Source organism: Moschus berezovskii, chromosome 22 (genome assembly GCF_049115385.1).
Source record: "Moschus berezovskii isolate FMDL1 chromosome 22, NW_MosBer_1.0, whole genome shotgun sequence".
NCBI classification, from domain to species: Eukaryota; Metazoa; Chordata; class Mammalia; order Artiodactyla; family Moschidae; genus Moschus; species Moschus berezovskii.
Genome location: NC_142481.1, coordinates 12485558 through 12500655, shown reverse-complemented (window position 1 = coordinate 12500655; position 15098 = coordinate 12485558). Strand labels below are relative to the sequence as shown.

Here is a 15098-nt window from a genome sequence, read left to right as displayed (position 1 = left end):
ATTGCCTGGGCTTCGTCTGTAAAATGCCTATTTATTTTATTTTTTGGTTTCTTTTTCTCTACGATTATTTAACTTTTTCTTCTGGATACATAAGGTTTCCTTCAGTTCAATTCAGTTCAGTCGCTCAGTCGTGTCCGACTCTTTGCGACCCCATGAATCACAGCACGCCAGGCCTCCCTGTCCATCACCAACTCCCGGAGTTCACCCAAACTCATGTCCATCGAGTCGGTGATGCCATCCAGCCGTCTCATTCTCCGTCGTCCCCATCTCCTCCCACCCCCAATACCTCCCAGCATCAGAGTCTTTTCCAGTGAGTCAACTTGTCGCATGAGGTGGCCAAAGTATTCAGTTCAGTTCAGTTCAGTTCAGTCGCTCAGTCGTGTCCGACTCTCCGCGACCCCATGAATTACAGCATGCCAGGCCTCCCTGTCCATCACCAACTCCCGGAGTACACTCAAACTCATGTCCACAGAGTCGGTGATGCCATCCAGCCATCTCATTCTCCGTCGTCCCCTTCTCCTCCTGCCCCCAACCTTTCCCAGCATCAGAGTCTTTTCCAGTGAGTCAACTCGTCGCATGAGGTGGCCAAAGTATTGCAGTTTCAGCTTTAGCATCAGTCCCTCCAATGAACATCCAGGATTGATCTCCTTTAGAATGGACTGGTTGGATCTCCTTGCAGTATAAGGGACTCTCAAGAGTCTTCTCCAACACCACAGTTCAAAAGCATCGATTCTTCGGCGATCAGCTTTCTTCACAGTCCAACTCTCACATCCATACATGACCACGGGAAAAACCATTGCCTTGACTAGATGGACCTTGGTTGGCAAAGTAATGTCTCTGCTTTTTAATATACTATCAAGGTTGGTCATAACTTTCCTTCTAAGGAGTAAGCGTCTTTTAATTTCATGGCTGCAATCAGCATCTGCAGTAATTTTGGAGCCCAAAAAAATAAAGTCTGACACTGTTTCCACTGTTTTTCCATCTATTTCCCATGAAGTGATGGGCCAAAGTATTAGGTATGCATATATGTTATGTACTAATTCTTTGTCAGTCAGATGATTTGTCTTTATATCTTATGGTCTCTTCTGAAGAAAAGGATTTTAATGTTGAACTTATCAACCTTCCAGTTTTATGGTGATTCTTTTTGTGCTTTGCTTAAGAGATCCTTCTTGGTGATTCCCCAATGGTCCATTGGTTAGGACTCAGTGCTTTCACTGCCAGGACCTGGGTTCAATCCCTGGTCAGGGAACTAAGATCCTGTAAGACACAGAGTGGGATCACACCCCCCCCCCAAAAAAATTAAAACAAAAATAAAGGCTGCATGCTTAATATGACAGTAAGGCCCTTGACAGTCTGATTCCATTCATGTTTCAGACTGTCTTCCACAAAAACCCTATTGACACACTGTGTCTTATTTACTATCTCATTATGAAATAACATTTTAAAAAAAGAGATTCTTATTTATCCCAGAATCCAAAAAATGCTCTCCTTTGTTTCCTCCAAAAAAGTAAGTTTGGATTTTTTCATTTATGTTCTTAATTTATTTAGCATTGATTTTTGTGTGTCTTTAAGATATTTTCATTTTTTCATATAGACAATTAATTGCCCAGCTCCTTTTATTGAATAATTCCTTCTTTCCCCATTTATCTGCAATGGCATCTTGGTTGTATTTCAAAGTTTCCTATTTGTGTGAGTCTATTTCTGGAATTCTTATCTTCCCATTGATCAATTTATCTACTTTTGTGCCAACAGTTCATTGTATTTATATTTATAGTTTTTAATAAGTCATTTTACCTGATAAGGCAAGTTATTCCCCCTCCCCACTTGTTCTTCATCTTCAGGAGAACCTTGGTTATTCTTGGACTTTTTGCACTTCCGTGTAAATTTGGACCAACTTGTCAAATTCCAAGAAATTCTTGTTGGGATTTTGGTTGGAATTTCATTGACTACCTGCTAATTTAGGGGAGAGTCTATATATTTACAAAGCTGAACCCTTCTATCCATGAACATGGGACATCTCTTTATTTAGGTCTCCCTTAATATTTTTCAGGGAAGCTTAAATTTTTTTGCATTAGGATTTTGCACATCTTTTGTTAATTTATTCCAAATAATCTATAGTGTTCATTACTATAAATGATATCATTTTAAAGTTACATTTTCTATTTGTTTCTAATGTGGAAATGCAATAAATTCTTGTACAGTGTATTGATCTTAAAGGTAGACACTTTGCTAGACTATATTATTATTTCTAATAATTTGTTTACAGGGTTTTGGGGAGAGGTTTCTGTGTAGATAAAAAGCATCTGTGAATAATGACAGTCGATCTGTGCTGGTTGGGACATCCCAGTACAGCAGTGACAATGCTGGGCATTTTTGGGTTGTTCTTGATTTTCAGTGTAATACTGCCATTTTTCAGGAAAACAATGTTGCTGTGTCTTGTTTGCTTGCTTTTCTGAGGGGAATAGATTAAAAAAATTTTTTTCCAGCTTTTTTGAGATATAACGGACATCATGCTCAGTTGCTCAGTCATGGCCGACTCTTTGCAACCCCATGGACTGTAGCCCGCCAGACTCCTCTATCCATGGGATTCACCAGGCAAGAATTCTGGAGTGGGTTGCCATTTCCTCCTCCAGGGGATCTTCCCAGACCAGGGATGGAAGGTGTGTCTCTTGTGTCTCCTGCATTGGAAGGCGGATTCTTTACCACTGAGCCAACCGGGAAGCCCCATATAATGGACCTGCAACACTTATTTAGGTTGTACACTGTGATGATTTGAAACACATGCGTATTGCAAAATGATTGCTACCACAGCATTAGCTAACACATCCCTCTCATCACATAATTACCATTTCTTGTTTGTGGTGACACCATTTAAAGTCTACTCTCCTAGCACTTTCAAGGATACAATACAGTTTTATTACCTATAATCAGTGTGCTGTACATAAGATTCCCAGAACCTGTTTATTTTACCACTGGAAGTTTGTACTCTTTAAGCAACATTTCCTCATTTCCCCTGCCCCTCCTCCACTCCTTGTAATTACCATCCTACTTTCTGTTTCTAAGCATTGGTCTTTTTTTTGTACTCCACATGTAAGTGATATCATATAGCATGGTTCCCCCAAACTCTGAGATTTAATGCCTGATGCTGAGGTGGAGTTGATGTGATAATAGAAATAACACACACACAAAATGTAATGTGTTTGAATCATTCTGAAATGATCCCCCAGCCCCCATCTGTGGAGAAACTGTCTTCCATGAAACCAGTCTCTAGTGCTAAAAAAGGTTGGGGCCACTGTCATGTAGTATGTATCTTTGCCTGGCTGACTTCTTTCAATTAACATACTGCCACCAAAGTCCACCCACCTTTTTTTTTTTTTTTTTTTGCAGATGGCAAGATTTCTTTCTTTTGCATAGCTGAATAATATTTCATCTATCTCACATCCTCTTTATATGTATATCTTTATCCAGTCATCCACTGATGGACACTTAGGTTGTTTCCAAGTCTTGGCTATTGTGAATAATGCTGCAAAAAACATGAGAATGTACATGTTGTTAGGTATTCTTAATCAGATTAAGGAGGTTCCCTTGTGTTCCTAGTGCAATAGTCTGCAAATATAAGCTGATGGCAAACATTATTAAATTATTTTTCTATATCTATTGAGATCATCAGGAGTTTTCCCTTTGATACGTTAATATGGCACATAATGTAGATTTTTTAAAACTTTAAAAACTGATGTATTACATGCAAAGAGATGTACAAGTCATAAGTGTATTGCTTAATAACTTCTAAAAAATTAGACACACCCATGTATCTAGCAGTTAGATCAGGAAACAAAACATTGCTTGTACCCTAGAAGCTCCTGCGCACTTCTATTTACAGATTTATAATGTTAAATAACCTTTACTTTTCTGGGGCCAACAAAACTTAGTCATGGTGTGTCATCTTTTTTCACATACTGCTGGATTTGGTTTGCTAAAACCTTGTTTAGGATTTTTGCATCTCTGTTCATAAGTGTGACTGGCCTGATGTTCTCCTTTTGGTTCTGGTTTTAATCTCAGAATGAGTTGGGAACTGTATCTCTTTTTCTATTCTGTGGAAGAATTTGATGTGTGAACAGAGTCCCAGAGCTTTTGGGGGCAATAATAAAAAGATTTAACTTTTGTACCATTGAAATACCAGAAGCAGAGGAAAAGAAAACATGGACTGAAAAAAAAATGGACACAATAATGGCTCAGGAAGCTGAGTGAACTCAAAGTAGGATCAATCTAAACAAATTCACACTAAGACACATAGTAAACTTGTGAAAACTGATGACAAAGGAAAAAATATCTTTACAAGCTAGAGGGTTGAGCTGGGGAGGGAGGTGAGAGGGAGGATCAAGAGGAAGGGGACATAGGTATACCTAGGCTGGATGGCATCACTGACTCGATGCATATGAGTCTGGGTGAACTCTGGGAGTTGGTGATGGACAGGGAGGCCTGATGTGCTGCAATTCATGGGGTCGCAAAGAGTCAGACACGACTGAGCAACTGAACTGAATTGATGGCTGATTCATGGCAGAAATCAATACAATAAAGCAATTATCCTTCAATTTAAAAAAATCCAGAGAAACAACTCGTTTCCTATTCAGGATCTTTTGTTTTTGGCCATGAGGCATAGGGGATCTTAGTTCCCTGACTAGGGATTGAACTGCTGCCCCTTGCAGTGGAAACTCAGACTGTTAACCACTGGACCACCAGGGAAATCCAGAAACTCTAATTTAAATGACAGTAGATTTTGTACCTGAAAATATGGAAGGAAGTGGCGTATTTTCAAGTGCTGAAAGGAAAGAACTGTCAACTAAGAATTCTACACCTGGCAAATTTTTCCTTTGGGAATGAAAGGGGAATCAGGAAATTCTCTGATGAAGGAAAACTATGAGAATTTGCTGCTAGCTGACCTTTCAAAGACTGGCCAAAGAGAATAATGTCCAGTTCATCCTCTTTCATTGCTTAGGCTTGGTGTCATATCTAAAATCTAACCAAATTTAAAAAAAAATAAAAATAAAATAAATCCAACAGAGTATGTTCTCTGACAATAATACAGTCACGGTAGAAATCAGCAATAGAAAGACAACAAGAAAATCTCTGAAACATTTAGAAAATAAATAACATATTTCTGAGTAATCTATGGCCAGAGATGAAGTCTTAAAGGAAATTAAAAAAAAAAAGAATTGAATTAAATACTGAATTAAAAAACCTCCAACCATTTGTAGAATGAAGCTTATGTAATGCTGAGAAGAGTACTTATGTAACAAAATGCTTATATTAGCAAAGAGGAAACACCACCCTAAATTAATAATCTAAGATTCTATCACAAGAAACTATAAAAATGACAGCAAAAAGAACCCAACTCAAAGAAGAAGAAAGAATTAATAAAAATAAGAACACCCAAGATCCTTACACTAGGTTCCGTGAATGGATGGCTTGAGAAGGGCAGGGCTGAGTCTGGAGGGTCAGATTTAGTTTTGTGAGTGTGAGGAGGATGGGAACAAGGAGATGGGAAGACTGTGAAGGTCCCAGTCTTTTCTCTTCATCTGGGGGCTGCAGGCAGATGGAACAGTTCTTTGGTGTTCTGCCCTGGGAAATATGTCTTCATGCTCCACTGTTCCCTCAGGAAAAATGTTTGCTTTGCTGGGAAGGACACCTGGCACAGGACTCTCAGCCTGAAGGAGCTGGGAAAGTAGCCTAGAGCTCTGCTCAGCCTGCTGTCTGGGGAGGTCAGCTGGGGCTCAGGGAACAGAAGGCTGTGCTCAGGTGGTGCCCCAGGCTGGGTGATGGATGGGTGTGTTTCCAAGGTGAGGCACCAAGGTTCAGAAGGTTAATCATGAAATATTCCCTTAATGTTGTAGGCGAGATTACAGGGGTGGGGAGATTCCCTGAGATGCCAGAGTAAGTTCTCAGCCTCCCCAGGGACACTCTGGGTGCAGTGATCAGCAGCAGTGTGGCAAGTTGTAAAAGATGTGCCAATAAGTACTGTCCAGACACATGCAAAAGGTTCACGACTTATAAATTAGAGCAAAGCACGCTATCCCTTAAATGTTCTGCCTCGTTGCCTCTTTCTCATAGAAAGAATAGAAATGGGCAGGATTTCTAGTCGTTCCTTTTCATTGGGTCCTTTCTGTGCAGCCCCTGGGATGAGCACAGTGAAGACCCTGTCCATGGTGCTGACCAACACTAGCTACCCAAAGGAGCTGCATCTGTTTTCTTTACATTCTTAACACAGCGTTCTAACAAGGAAGAGGTGGAGAGGGCTTCAGGGAGTGTTGACTGGCTTCTGTCTCCATGGCTAAAGGACAGTGAGGGTGCTGTGCACATCAAACCAGGAACTAACCCCACAGTCAGGAAGGCCAATTCCAGATTGCCCATGAGTAGTAGTTTTGTAGCTCAGTCGGTAAAGAATCTCCCTGCAATGCAGGAGACCCAGGTTCAATTCCTGGGTTGGGAAGACTCCCCTGGAAAAGGAAATGGCAACCTGCTCCAGTATTCTTGCCTGGAGAATCCCATGGTCAGAGGAGCCTGGTAGGTTCCCAGTCCATGGGGTCGCAAGAGTCAGACACAACTTAGTGACTAAACCACTATGAGTAGTTTGCAGTGAGAGAAGATGATGACCACAGCCTTGAGAGATGTGATAGAGAGAATAACGGCCCCTCAAAGCTGACCACATATTTTTAAACATTTTATTGATTTATCTGGCTGCATTGAGTCTTAGTTGCGACACGCAGGATCTTTTGTTGCAGTGCACAGACTCTCTAGTTGTGGTGTGTGGGTTCAATAGTTGGGGCATGCAGGTTTAGGTGGCTTAAGTGGGACCTTAAGTTTCCTGCCCAGGGCTTGAACATGTCCTTTGCATTGCAAGGCAGATTCTAAATCAACTGGACCAACAGGGAAGTCCCTGTCCACATCTTAATACCCAGAATCTCTGCAGATGTCCTAAGATATAGGGAATTTATAAATTAAGGATCATGTGATTAGGAGATTATGGTGAGTTATCTGACTGGGCCCAATATAATCACAAGGGTGGACCTTAAAAAGAAAAAGGAAGGCAGGAGAGGCAGAGCCAGAGAAAGAGATGTGATGATGGAAACAGGGAATTTCTTTAAGATACTCCATGCTGACTTTTGAAGATGGAGGAAGGCGCCACAAGCCAAGGAAAACAGGTAGCCTCTCACAGCTTGGAAAGGCAAGGAAACAAACTCTCTCCTAGACCATCCAGAAAGAACAGAGCTGTGTTGACATCTTGATTTGTGTTGTTTTATACCACAGGTTTGTGATAAGTTGCTACTGCAGCAACAGGAAACAACCAGAGGTGTCACCTTCTCTAACCCAACATTGTGTGCATATGAGATAAGCAGTATCTTAGAGCCAAATCATGATGTGAAACTTAGCAGGTTTTGTAACTGTCTCTTATCTCATAACAAGCAACACTCAGGCAATGGCCGAACATCCTCCTGATCTCTGGGCTCTGTGCCTTAGTGCACAGACCACTGTTGTTTGGGTGAACGTGGGTAAAGTGACCCGTGTGAACTTACATGGGAAGATCACCCTTCCCAGGTGACCTCAGCACTTCAGGTGTGTGGAGGGGGCTGCAGACGAGCCCAGGTGGGAGGAGGCCTGCGGGCCACATTGAGGAGACAGTCTGTCCCGCTACTGTAGAACCTGGGTGAGTTTCAGGTGGGGGGAGCCCATGTGGGCAAAAAGAGCAAACGAGAGGAAAGTGCTCTTTATTCAGAGCTCTCAGGTGGTCCAAGCGGGTCACAGGCCCCGCCACTTTCTTTGGAAGCCCTCAGTTCCTCGGGGAATGGAAGTCCTTGTCTCCATCCACCCAGGGCTCAGGGCAGCCTTGTCAGGGCCTCCAGAAGGCCAGGAGGAACACGAAGGCTGAGCCCAGGCCCCCTAGTATCTTCAGAGGTCACAGCTGTTTCTCTGCTTCAGGTGTCTGACCTCACTCAGACTCTGGGGTCTCAGGTGGGCTCTTCTCCACAGCCCTTAAGGGGAAGTTCCTGGACCAAACTAAGAAACCACATCTACTTTGGGATTGATCTGGCAGTAGATATCTGTGTTGGGATAGAGTAATTCCTGTAAAGAAAGAAGAGGCCTTTGAGGCTCTATAAACTTCTCAGAACAGGCCCCAGAATCTCCCTGGCCCGGGGTCCACAGGGCTGCTTTGTGGGGGGCCCGGCTATGCTAGAGGCCTTCTGGCTCCAGATGCATTGCTCTACTTCATCCATTTTCCCATTTTTGCTGCTGTTTCCTTGATCTCAAGAAAGTACCCTTAGAAGTGCAGGATCAGACTATTCATCCCCAACACTCACCTCATAGATGGGAACAGCTGGCCTGGGGCTGGGTAGGGAGGCCTGGGCAAGGGAGAAAGTGGGTGTCAGGGGGACAGGGAAGAGAGTCATTTCTCCTCAGAAGTGACTAGCCCTGCCTGCGTCCCAAGCAGCCACCTCCAAGCCTGAAGCCCTCACTTCAGTCCCCATCTGGGCTGCATGCCCCACCCTCGATAGCCTGAGACCCCTGTCTGAAGCTCCTAGTGCCCACTCTATTCCTGGCTGGACTCCAGGGTTAACTGTGAAGGGACCAGGTAGGCTCAGTGCAGGGCGTGGGGGTGTCCTGCCCATGAAGTGAGTCCCAGTCATGACCAGGATGGCGTTCACGTTGCTGGCTACCCTGGAGTGAGGGGTGTCTGTACTGTGAAATGTTGGACAGTCCCACTACCCTGAGTCTGCACAGCTGGGACCACAGGCAGAAGAGACAAGGAAAGAATTTGCTTACCAGGGAGACAGAGCTGCCAGAGGGACCATGTCCTAGGAGCAGAGACAGCAGTTAGCACCAGGGGTGTGAGGAAGTTCAGCCCATCCTCCCATGAGAGGCTGGGAGTCCTCAGCTTCCAGAGAACCATGGGAGAAGTGGCATCACCCAGGGAGAGACCTTCTGGGCATTTAGGGTCCAGTGAGGTGACCCATGACTCAGAACTCATACATCTAGCAGACCAGTCAGTGGGGATCCCCTGTGATGAAGCCCCAGGGGGGTGGTTGGCTGGAGCAGACACTGGAGGATAGGACCAGGGTGTCCCAGCTGCTCCCGGGCTGAGAAGACACTCACCCAGGGTGGTTGCTGGAGGCTGGTGCTCTCTGAGGTCATTCTGGCCACTGGACCTAGGAAAGGTCAAGATTATTTTTGAGGGTTGCAGGAGGCAGGAGGAGGTCACAGTTTTGGTGTCGAAACAGGGAACAAGGAGGGTTCCCTTTTCTAAACAGGGAGTGTGTACGTATGTGGTCAGAGGCACAGTCGCGTCCAACTCTTTGGGATCTTGTGGACTGTGGCTCTCCAGGCTTCTCTGTCCATGGGGTTCTCCAGGCAAGAATACTGGAGCGGGTTGCCATTTCCTTCTCCAGGGGAATCTCTCCAGGCTTCTCTGTCCATGGGGTTCTCCAGGCAAGAATACTGGAGCGGGTTGCCATTTCCTCCTCCAGGGGAATCTTCCCGACTCAGGGATCAAACCTGCATCTTCTTCGTCTCCTGCATTGCAAGTGGACTTGTTACTACTGAGCCACCAGGGAAGCCCAATTAGGGAATGAGAGACCTCCATTCTCCACCAATGCTGTTTAGGGGGAGAGGGCCCAGCAGAGAGGAGCTAGGGAAAGTCCTTAAGGAGCCACATCCACCCTGGGCTCAGAGAGGAAGGACGTACAGGTCAGTGGCAGTCCAGGAGAAAGTGACTTGAAAAGGGACAATGGACCCAGTAAAGGAATCAAACCAAAGGCTTTGAGTGGAAGGGTCAGGTCCTCAGAGGACAGCAAGTAGCATCGGGCATTGCCATTTGTACCTTCTAGTCATCCTGAGGAGAACAAAACACCCCAGAGTGGTCGCCAGTGCCAACCTAACCAGGACCCCAATCATGATGACGATAACGATCTCCCTATTGAGGGCTGGGCTGTTTTCTTGGCCTGAAAGGAGAACATAGATGGGGAGATGAAGGCTTGAGTTCACCTGACCAGGAAAACCACAAGAAGTCTTACAGGGGAGAGGGCCTGGTTAGGGAGGAAGGAAATGCTCTGATGAGGTCTGTGTGCAGTTGTGTGTTTTGTCATCACAGTGTCTTCCCAACTCTCCTGCTGCAGGTGGTTGCCGTTCTGTTTTTTAAATCACATTTGAAACCTCGGACTTCCTCTAACTCGACATTCTCTCACTGCAGCCAGCTTCATGTCCTATTCACGTTCCTGGTAAGGACTCTTTCCTTTTACACTATGCCCCTCCCCTTGCTTTTCCTTCCCATCCCTATTGTCAGTCTTAGAGGGAAGGTCTGCTCAACTCCTGCTCAGGAATAATAGCATTAGCCGACTGTCTCCAGTTCATTCTGTTTGGCGGGCACTGTGGGAAAATCCTTTCCGTTCACCTGTTCTGATCCTTCCCTCCCCATGATGGAGGGGGTATCATCCTTGCTGTGTGTGTGTACATCTGAGACCCATGGTGCTTAAATAAATCAATGGAGTTCATAGAACTGGGCTTCCCTGATGGCTCAGACGGTAAAGAATCTGCGTGCAATTCAGGAGACCTGGGTTTGATCCCTGGGTTGGGAAAGATCCCCTGGAGAAGGGAATGGCAATTCATTTCAGCATTCTTCCCTGGAAAATCCATGGACAGAGGAGGCTGGTGGGCTACAGTCCATGAGGTTGCAAAGAGTCGGACACGACTGAGTGACGGAGCACATGGCATATCTCATCTGGTAAGAGATTACTATCCATTTCTTCAATTCAACAACAACAAAGGCACTTGACCCTGGGGACCCTCCTTGGTTTCCTATCTCCCCTACATGAGGCTGTCAGGGCCTGAGAGAATCCCCTCCCCACATTCCAGGCTGGACCCAAGGTCTGCCAGGAGAAATCAGACCGCAGGAGGAAGAAGGGTCTGCTGAGATGTAGCGGGAGGGTTCAGGGGCTGATTCGGAATTTGCTTGTAACTTCTGGGAAGTTGGGAGGTAACTTCTTTCAGATTCTTTTCTGAAAAACTACAGGCTCTACCACAAATCTTGGTACTGATGGGCCAGGGGCCACTTACCAGAGACTGTGATAGCCTTGACTGTGGTTTTACTGCGACCAGTGATGAAGTTATGGACAAGGCAGTTATAGGATCTACTCTTATCTGCAGTGATGTTGGGGATAAAGAGCTCCTGTATGGATTGTGGGGGCCTCCTGGTGATAAGCCAGGGACACAGTGTGGCTGGGGTTAGAGGCGGTGTGGTGGGAAAGGCTGAGGTTTGCCTCTGGATGGTAACAGGAGCCTGATGGGAAGTGATGGGGGTGTCTGGGCCATCTGAAGCAAAGAGCATAAAGCCACACGTGGTGCAATCAGAGGGAAGGGAAATTCCTGGTCTGTATTAGGGCCACAGCATCCTTGTTGTAGAAAGTCTCAACCATTACCTGGCATGTTCAGTCATCCTGAGTTTGAGACATTAACCTGTTTCTCCCATCACAGGCTGGTGGCCCTGAGCCTCTCAAGACAGAGCAGTCCGTCCCCTCCCAATCTTGGCTCAAGGCTGAGCCTGCCTGGGCTTGCCTGGGACAGGAAGTCATGGCCAGCCTGGGCGTCCAAAGGTGAGGGTCCATGCACTTGGACCTGAGAGGGATGGGTACGGCCTGGCTTCTGGCCCTGTAGATTCAGCCAGGAGGCCCGGACCATGTAGGAACAGAGGTTACTCACAGGGGACATTCAGGGTGAACGGGTCACTACGGCTGACACTCACTGGGTTCCGGGCTTCACACACATAGGGTCCTGTGTCATTCCTTGTCACGGTGAACACAGTGAGAGTCCTCTTGTCCTTGGACAGTTCCAGCCTGGTGCTGTTGGGGAGGCTCTGATTGTTGATCCACCAGGTGTAGGAGGTGTTCCGGGTCTCAGCTCCACACGTTAACACCACAGTGTCCTCGTGCTCCCAGGGGCGGGAGTTGTTGCTGGTGATGACTGGTGTGGGTAGCACCGCTGTGCAGGTAACAGAGAGAACGTTGCCCCTTTTATATCTTGGGTTCCTCTAAAAGCATTTTCAATCAGGGTTGCTGTCTTTCTCCTCTCAGCCAGACTGAGCCCTTAAAGAATAAGGCAGGTCTGTGTATCACGAGACAAATGCATGGGGATCTGAGCTCAGAGAGTGTGAGGCCACCTGCTCTGTGTCTGGGAGAAGCACAGGCTTCCTCGGAGGTTGACTGTGCAACAGCGTTTAGTGGTGGCAGAAGTGGGTGGGAATCGGAGACCACCTGGGGTCTGTTCTGGTTTCATCAACCAGCCTCATGAGAGCGTTCCCTGGGCTGCACCCCAGGGGATGAGGAGCTGCCCGGAGCTTCTTCTCCTCTCTGTTCCTCCCTGGGGGTGCTGAGATTTCTCTGGAGTCTCCAAGTCTCCCAGGGCAGCTGACTGACCTCCTGGGGACCTTGTACCTGTGTGCTCTCTATGCTGAATCTCAGAAGCAGGATCAGGTTGCACCCCTTCGGGGATGTGGCTCTCAGGGCTGAGCCCTGGCTGGTGACCAGCTCAGGAGCCTAGGGATCTGGCACAGGCTTCCCAGTGTCACTGGAGGCAGGAGCCCTGGGACCGGGTCTGGGAGGGGCTTCCTGGGGCTGAGCTTCTCTGTGAGGATCCCTGGGGGCCCTCAAGCCAGGGTCTTCCCTGAGTCCTGCAGGGTCTTCCTCAGGGTCATGGTCACGGGGCGGGACCCAGGGGGCTGGACTGAGAGTGCTCTCCCTCTGCTGAGTCCCTCCATCAGACTGTCCTTCCCTCTACACAGTGTCTGCAGGGTCCGGCTTCCTGGAAAGCACTTCTGACCCTTTGGAGTTTGTCTCCACAGTGTGCGTCCTGCACTGAATGTTCAAACCCCAACACGGGACATAATGCAGAGGGGGATGGAGGCACCATCCGGGTCTGTCAGTGATGCATAGCTCAGCTGGTAAAGAATCCACTCGCAATGCGGGAGACCCCGGTTCGATTCCTGGATCAGAAAGATCTGCGGGAGAAGGGATAGGCTACCCACTCTAATATTCTTGGGCTTCCCTGGTGGCTCAGCTGGTAAAGAATCTGCCTACAATGCAGGAGACCTGGGTTTGATTCCTGGGTTTGGAAGATCTGCTGGAGAAGTGAAAGGCTACCCACTCCAGTATTCTGGCCTGGCGAATTTCATGGACTGTATGTCCATGGGGTCACAAAGAGTTGGACATGACTGAGCAACTTTCACTTTCACTTTCCCACCCCATACCCCGAGATGAGAGAGGAAGCACTCACTGTATATGCAGAGGTGTCCAATCTGTCCTTCTGTCTGTAAATCAACCTTTGAAACGAGCAGCGTATGGAATCCTGTGTCTTTCTGGGTGATGTTCTGGATCAGCAGGGTTCCGTTGGGGTAAACTGTCTCCCGACCGCTGTGTGCAGGCCCTTTGGCAGTTACATTAGTGTCTACTCTGTATGATGTGATTAGCTGGCTGCTGTCTACCCTTTCTCCTCTGTGCCAGGCATAGCCTAGAGGATTCTCTGGCATGTTGCGGGCAAGTAGAAGAACATCGTTCCCTTCTGCAGCAAGGGGGGGCACTGTTTCAACAGTGAGGCGTGCAGTGGTGGGCGAGGGCCAGAAAGTTAAGAGTGAGACTAGGAGGGAAGAGAGAGAAACCAGTTAATATCTGACCAGTGTCGGGGAGGGGAACATGGCGCCCTGGGTCCCGAGCAGGTCTCTTCCTCCCTCAGCCTCGGTGTGTGAGTGTGTGTGTGTGTGTGTGTGTGTGAGACAGTGTGTGTGTGTGCATGCACGTGTGTGTGAGTGTGTGTGCACACTCGTGTGTATGTGTGTGAGTGTATGTGTGTGTGAGTGTATGTGTGTGTGAGTGTATGTGTGTGTGTTTGTGTGTCCTACTGGTTCAAGGTCAGCAGCATGACCCCCATCACTTCAGCGCCTCTGGGCTCGTTTTTTCCTGTTTCCCCAGCTGTGCCCTGGCTCACTCCCTTGCTGCCCTCACACGCCTGCTCACACTCAGGGGCCTCTTGGGAGCTGCCTCGCCCCCTGACCAGCTGCTCTAAAGACCCTCCGTGTTCACTTGCTAACCTTTCCCTGCTCCATTTCCTGCATGACACCTGACAGCACATTCTAGATCTCTCTGCTTGTCTGTCTTCCTTCCCACAGAGCGAGAGCTCCGTGAGGTCAGGGGCTTGTCTGATCCTGGTTATAACCCAGGGCCAGGACCAGGCTCCAGATATTAATACCTGGGCATGAAGGAAGGAGTGTTCCCTGGAATTCTGTAGCCTGGTGTTAGTTTCTTAGGGTGCTGGGTAAGGACAACGTTTGCTGTCCTGGTTATGTCTTTTTCTGTAGTGACACAATAAATTGTTATTATTGTCATCAGTTTTCAACAATTACTGCTCCGTGAAGAATAACTCATAAAACCTACAGCAGTTGAGGTCTCCCCGCCCCTCACCAGCTCTAGTTCATGGAGCGTCCCCTGTGGCTGAGCCCCCCGCCCTCCCCTGCTCCCCTGTCCTCTGCCCTCGGGTCTGAACAGAAGCCCTCTGTCCCCGCAGAGCCCTGTCTCCCGCAGGGACCAGCCAGTCTCTTGTTCTCGGCCCACTCCCTAAAATTGTCCCCTCTCACCTGCCAGGAGGAGCCTGTTCCAGGGGACGTGCCTCCTGCTTTCAGGGCCTGACGGGGGCTGCATGGTGCCTGCTGTCTGCTGTGTCCCTCTGTCTGAGGAGAACTTCTGGTCCAGAAATGCTCACGAGCACTGCAGTCCTTGTGTGAGCTGTGCTGTCCTTCCCGCTCTGTGCTGGGCCTGCCCCGGGGGCAGGAGCACTTCTCTGGGTCACCTGGCCCGGGGGCGGGGTCTCTGCCCAGGCCCCGCCCTCTCCCTCCCCTCTCATCCTGCCCTCCCTGCTGGCCCCCCTCCCCCTTCCCCTTCTGTCTGTATTTCTAGTCCCTGAACTCTGCCCAGTCCTCTGCCTTTCAGAGCAGTGATTCTCCATCTACACACACACACACATCTACCCACACCCCTACACACATACACCCCTACACACACCCCTAC

The 15098-nt window shown here is 47.8% G+C and overlaps 1 protein-coding gene across 2 annotated transcripts; it reads right to left on the bottom strand.

The window, feature by feature from the left end:
* Positions 1–3480: 3480 nt before the first annotated feature.
* LOC129547301 (cell adhesion molecule CEACAM7-like) lies at positions 3481–14891 on the bottom strand. Of its 2 annotated transcripts, none has more exons than XM_088830908.1 (8): positions 14669–14891; positions 13315–13674; positions 11746–12024; positions 9872–9992; positions 9148–9200; positions 8818–8849; positions 8355–8396; positions 3481–3523 (listed from the first exon to the last, which is right to left on the bottom strand). In XM_088830908.1, the coding sequence occupies exons 1-8, from the start codon at positions 14730–14732 to the stop codon at positions 3509–3511; spliced, it is 966 nt and encodes a 321-aa protein (XP_088687034.1). In that variant the 5' UTR covers positions 14733–14891; the 3' UTR covers positions 3481–3508. The 2 variants fall into 2 exon arrangements, with proteins under 2 accessions (XP_088687034.1, XP_055269168.2); XM_055413193.2 differs by lacking the exon at positions 3481–3523 and adding an exon at positions 6741–8118.
* Between the last annotated feature and the right edge of the window lie 207 nt (positions 14892–15098).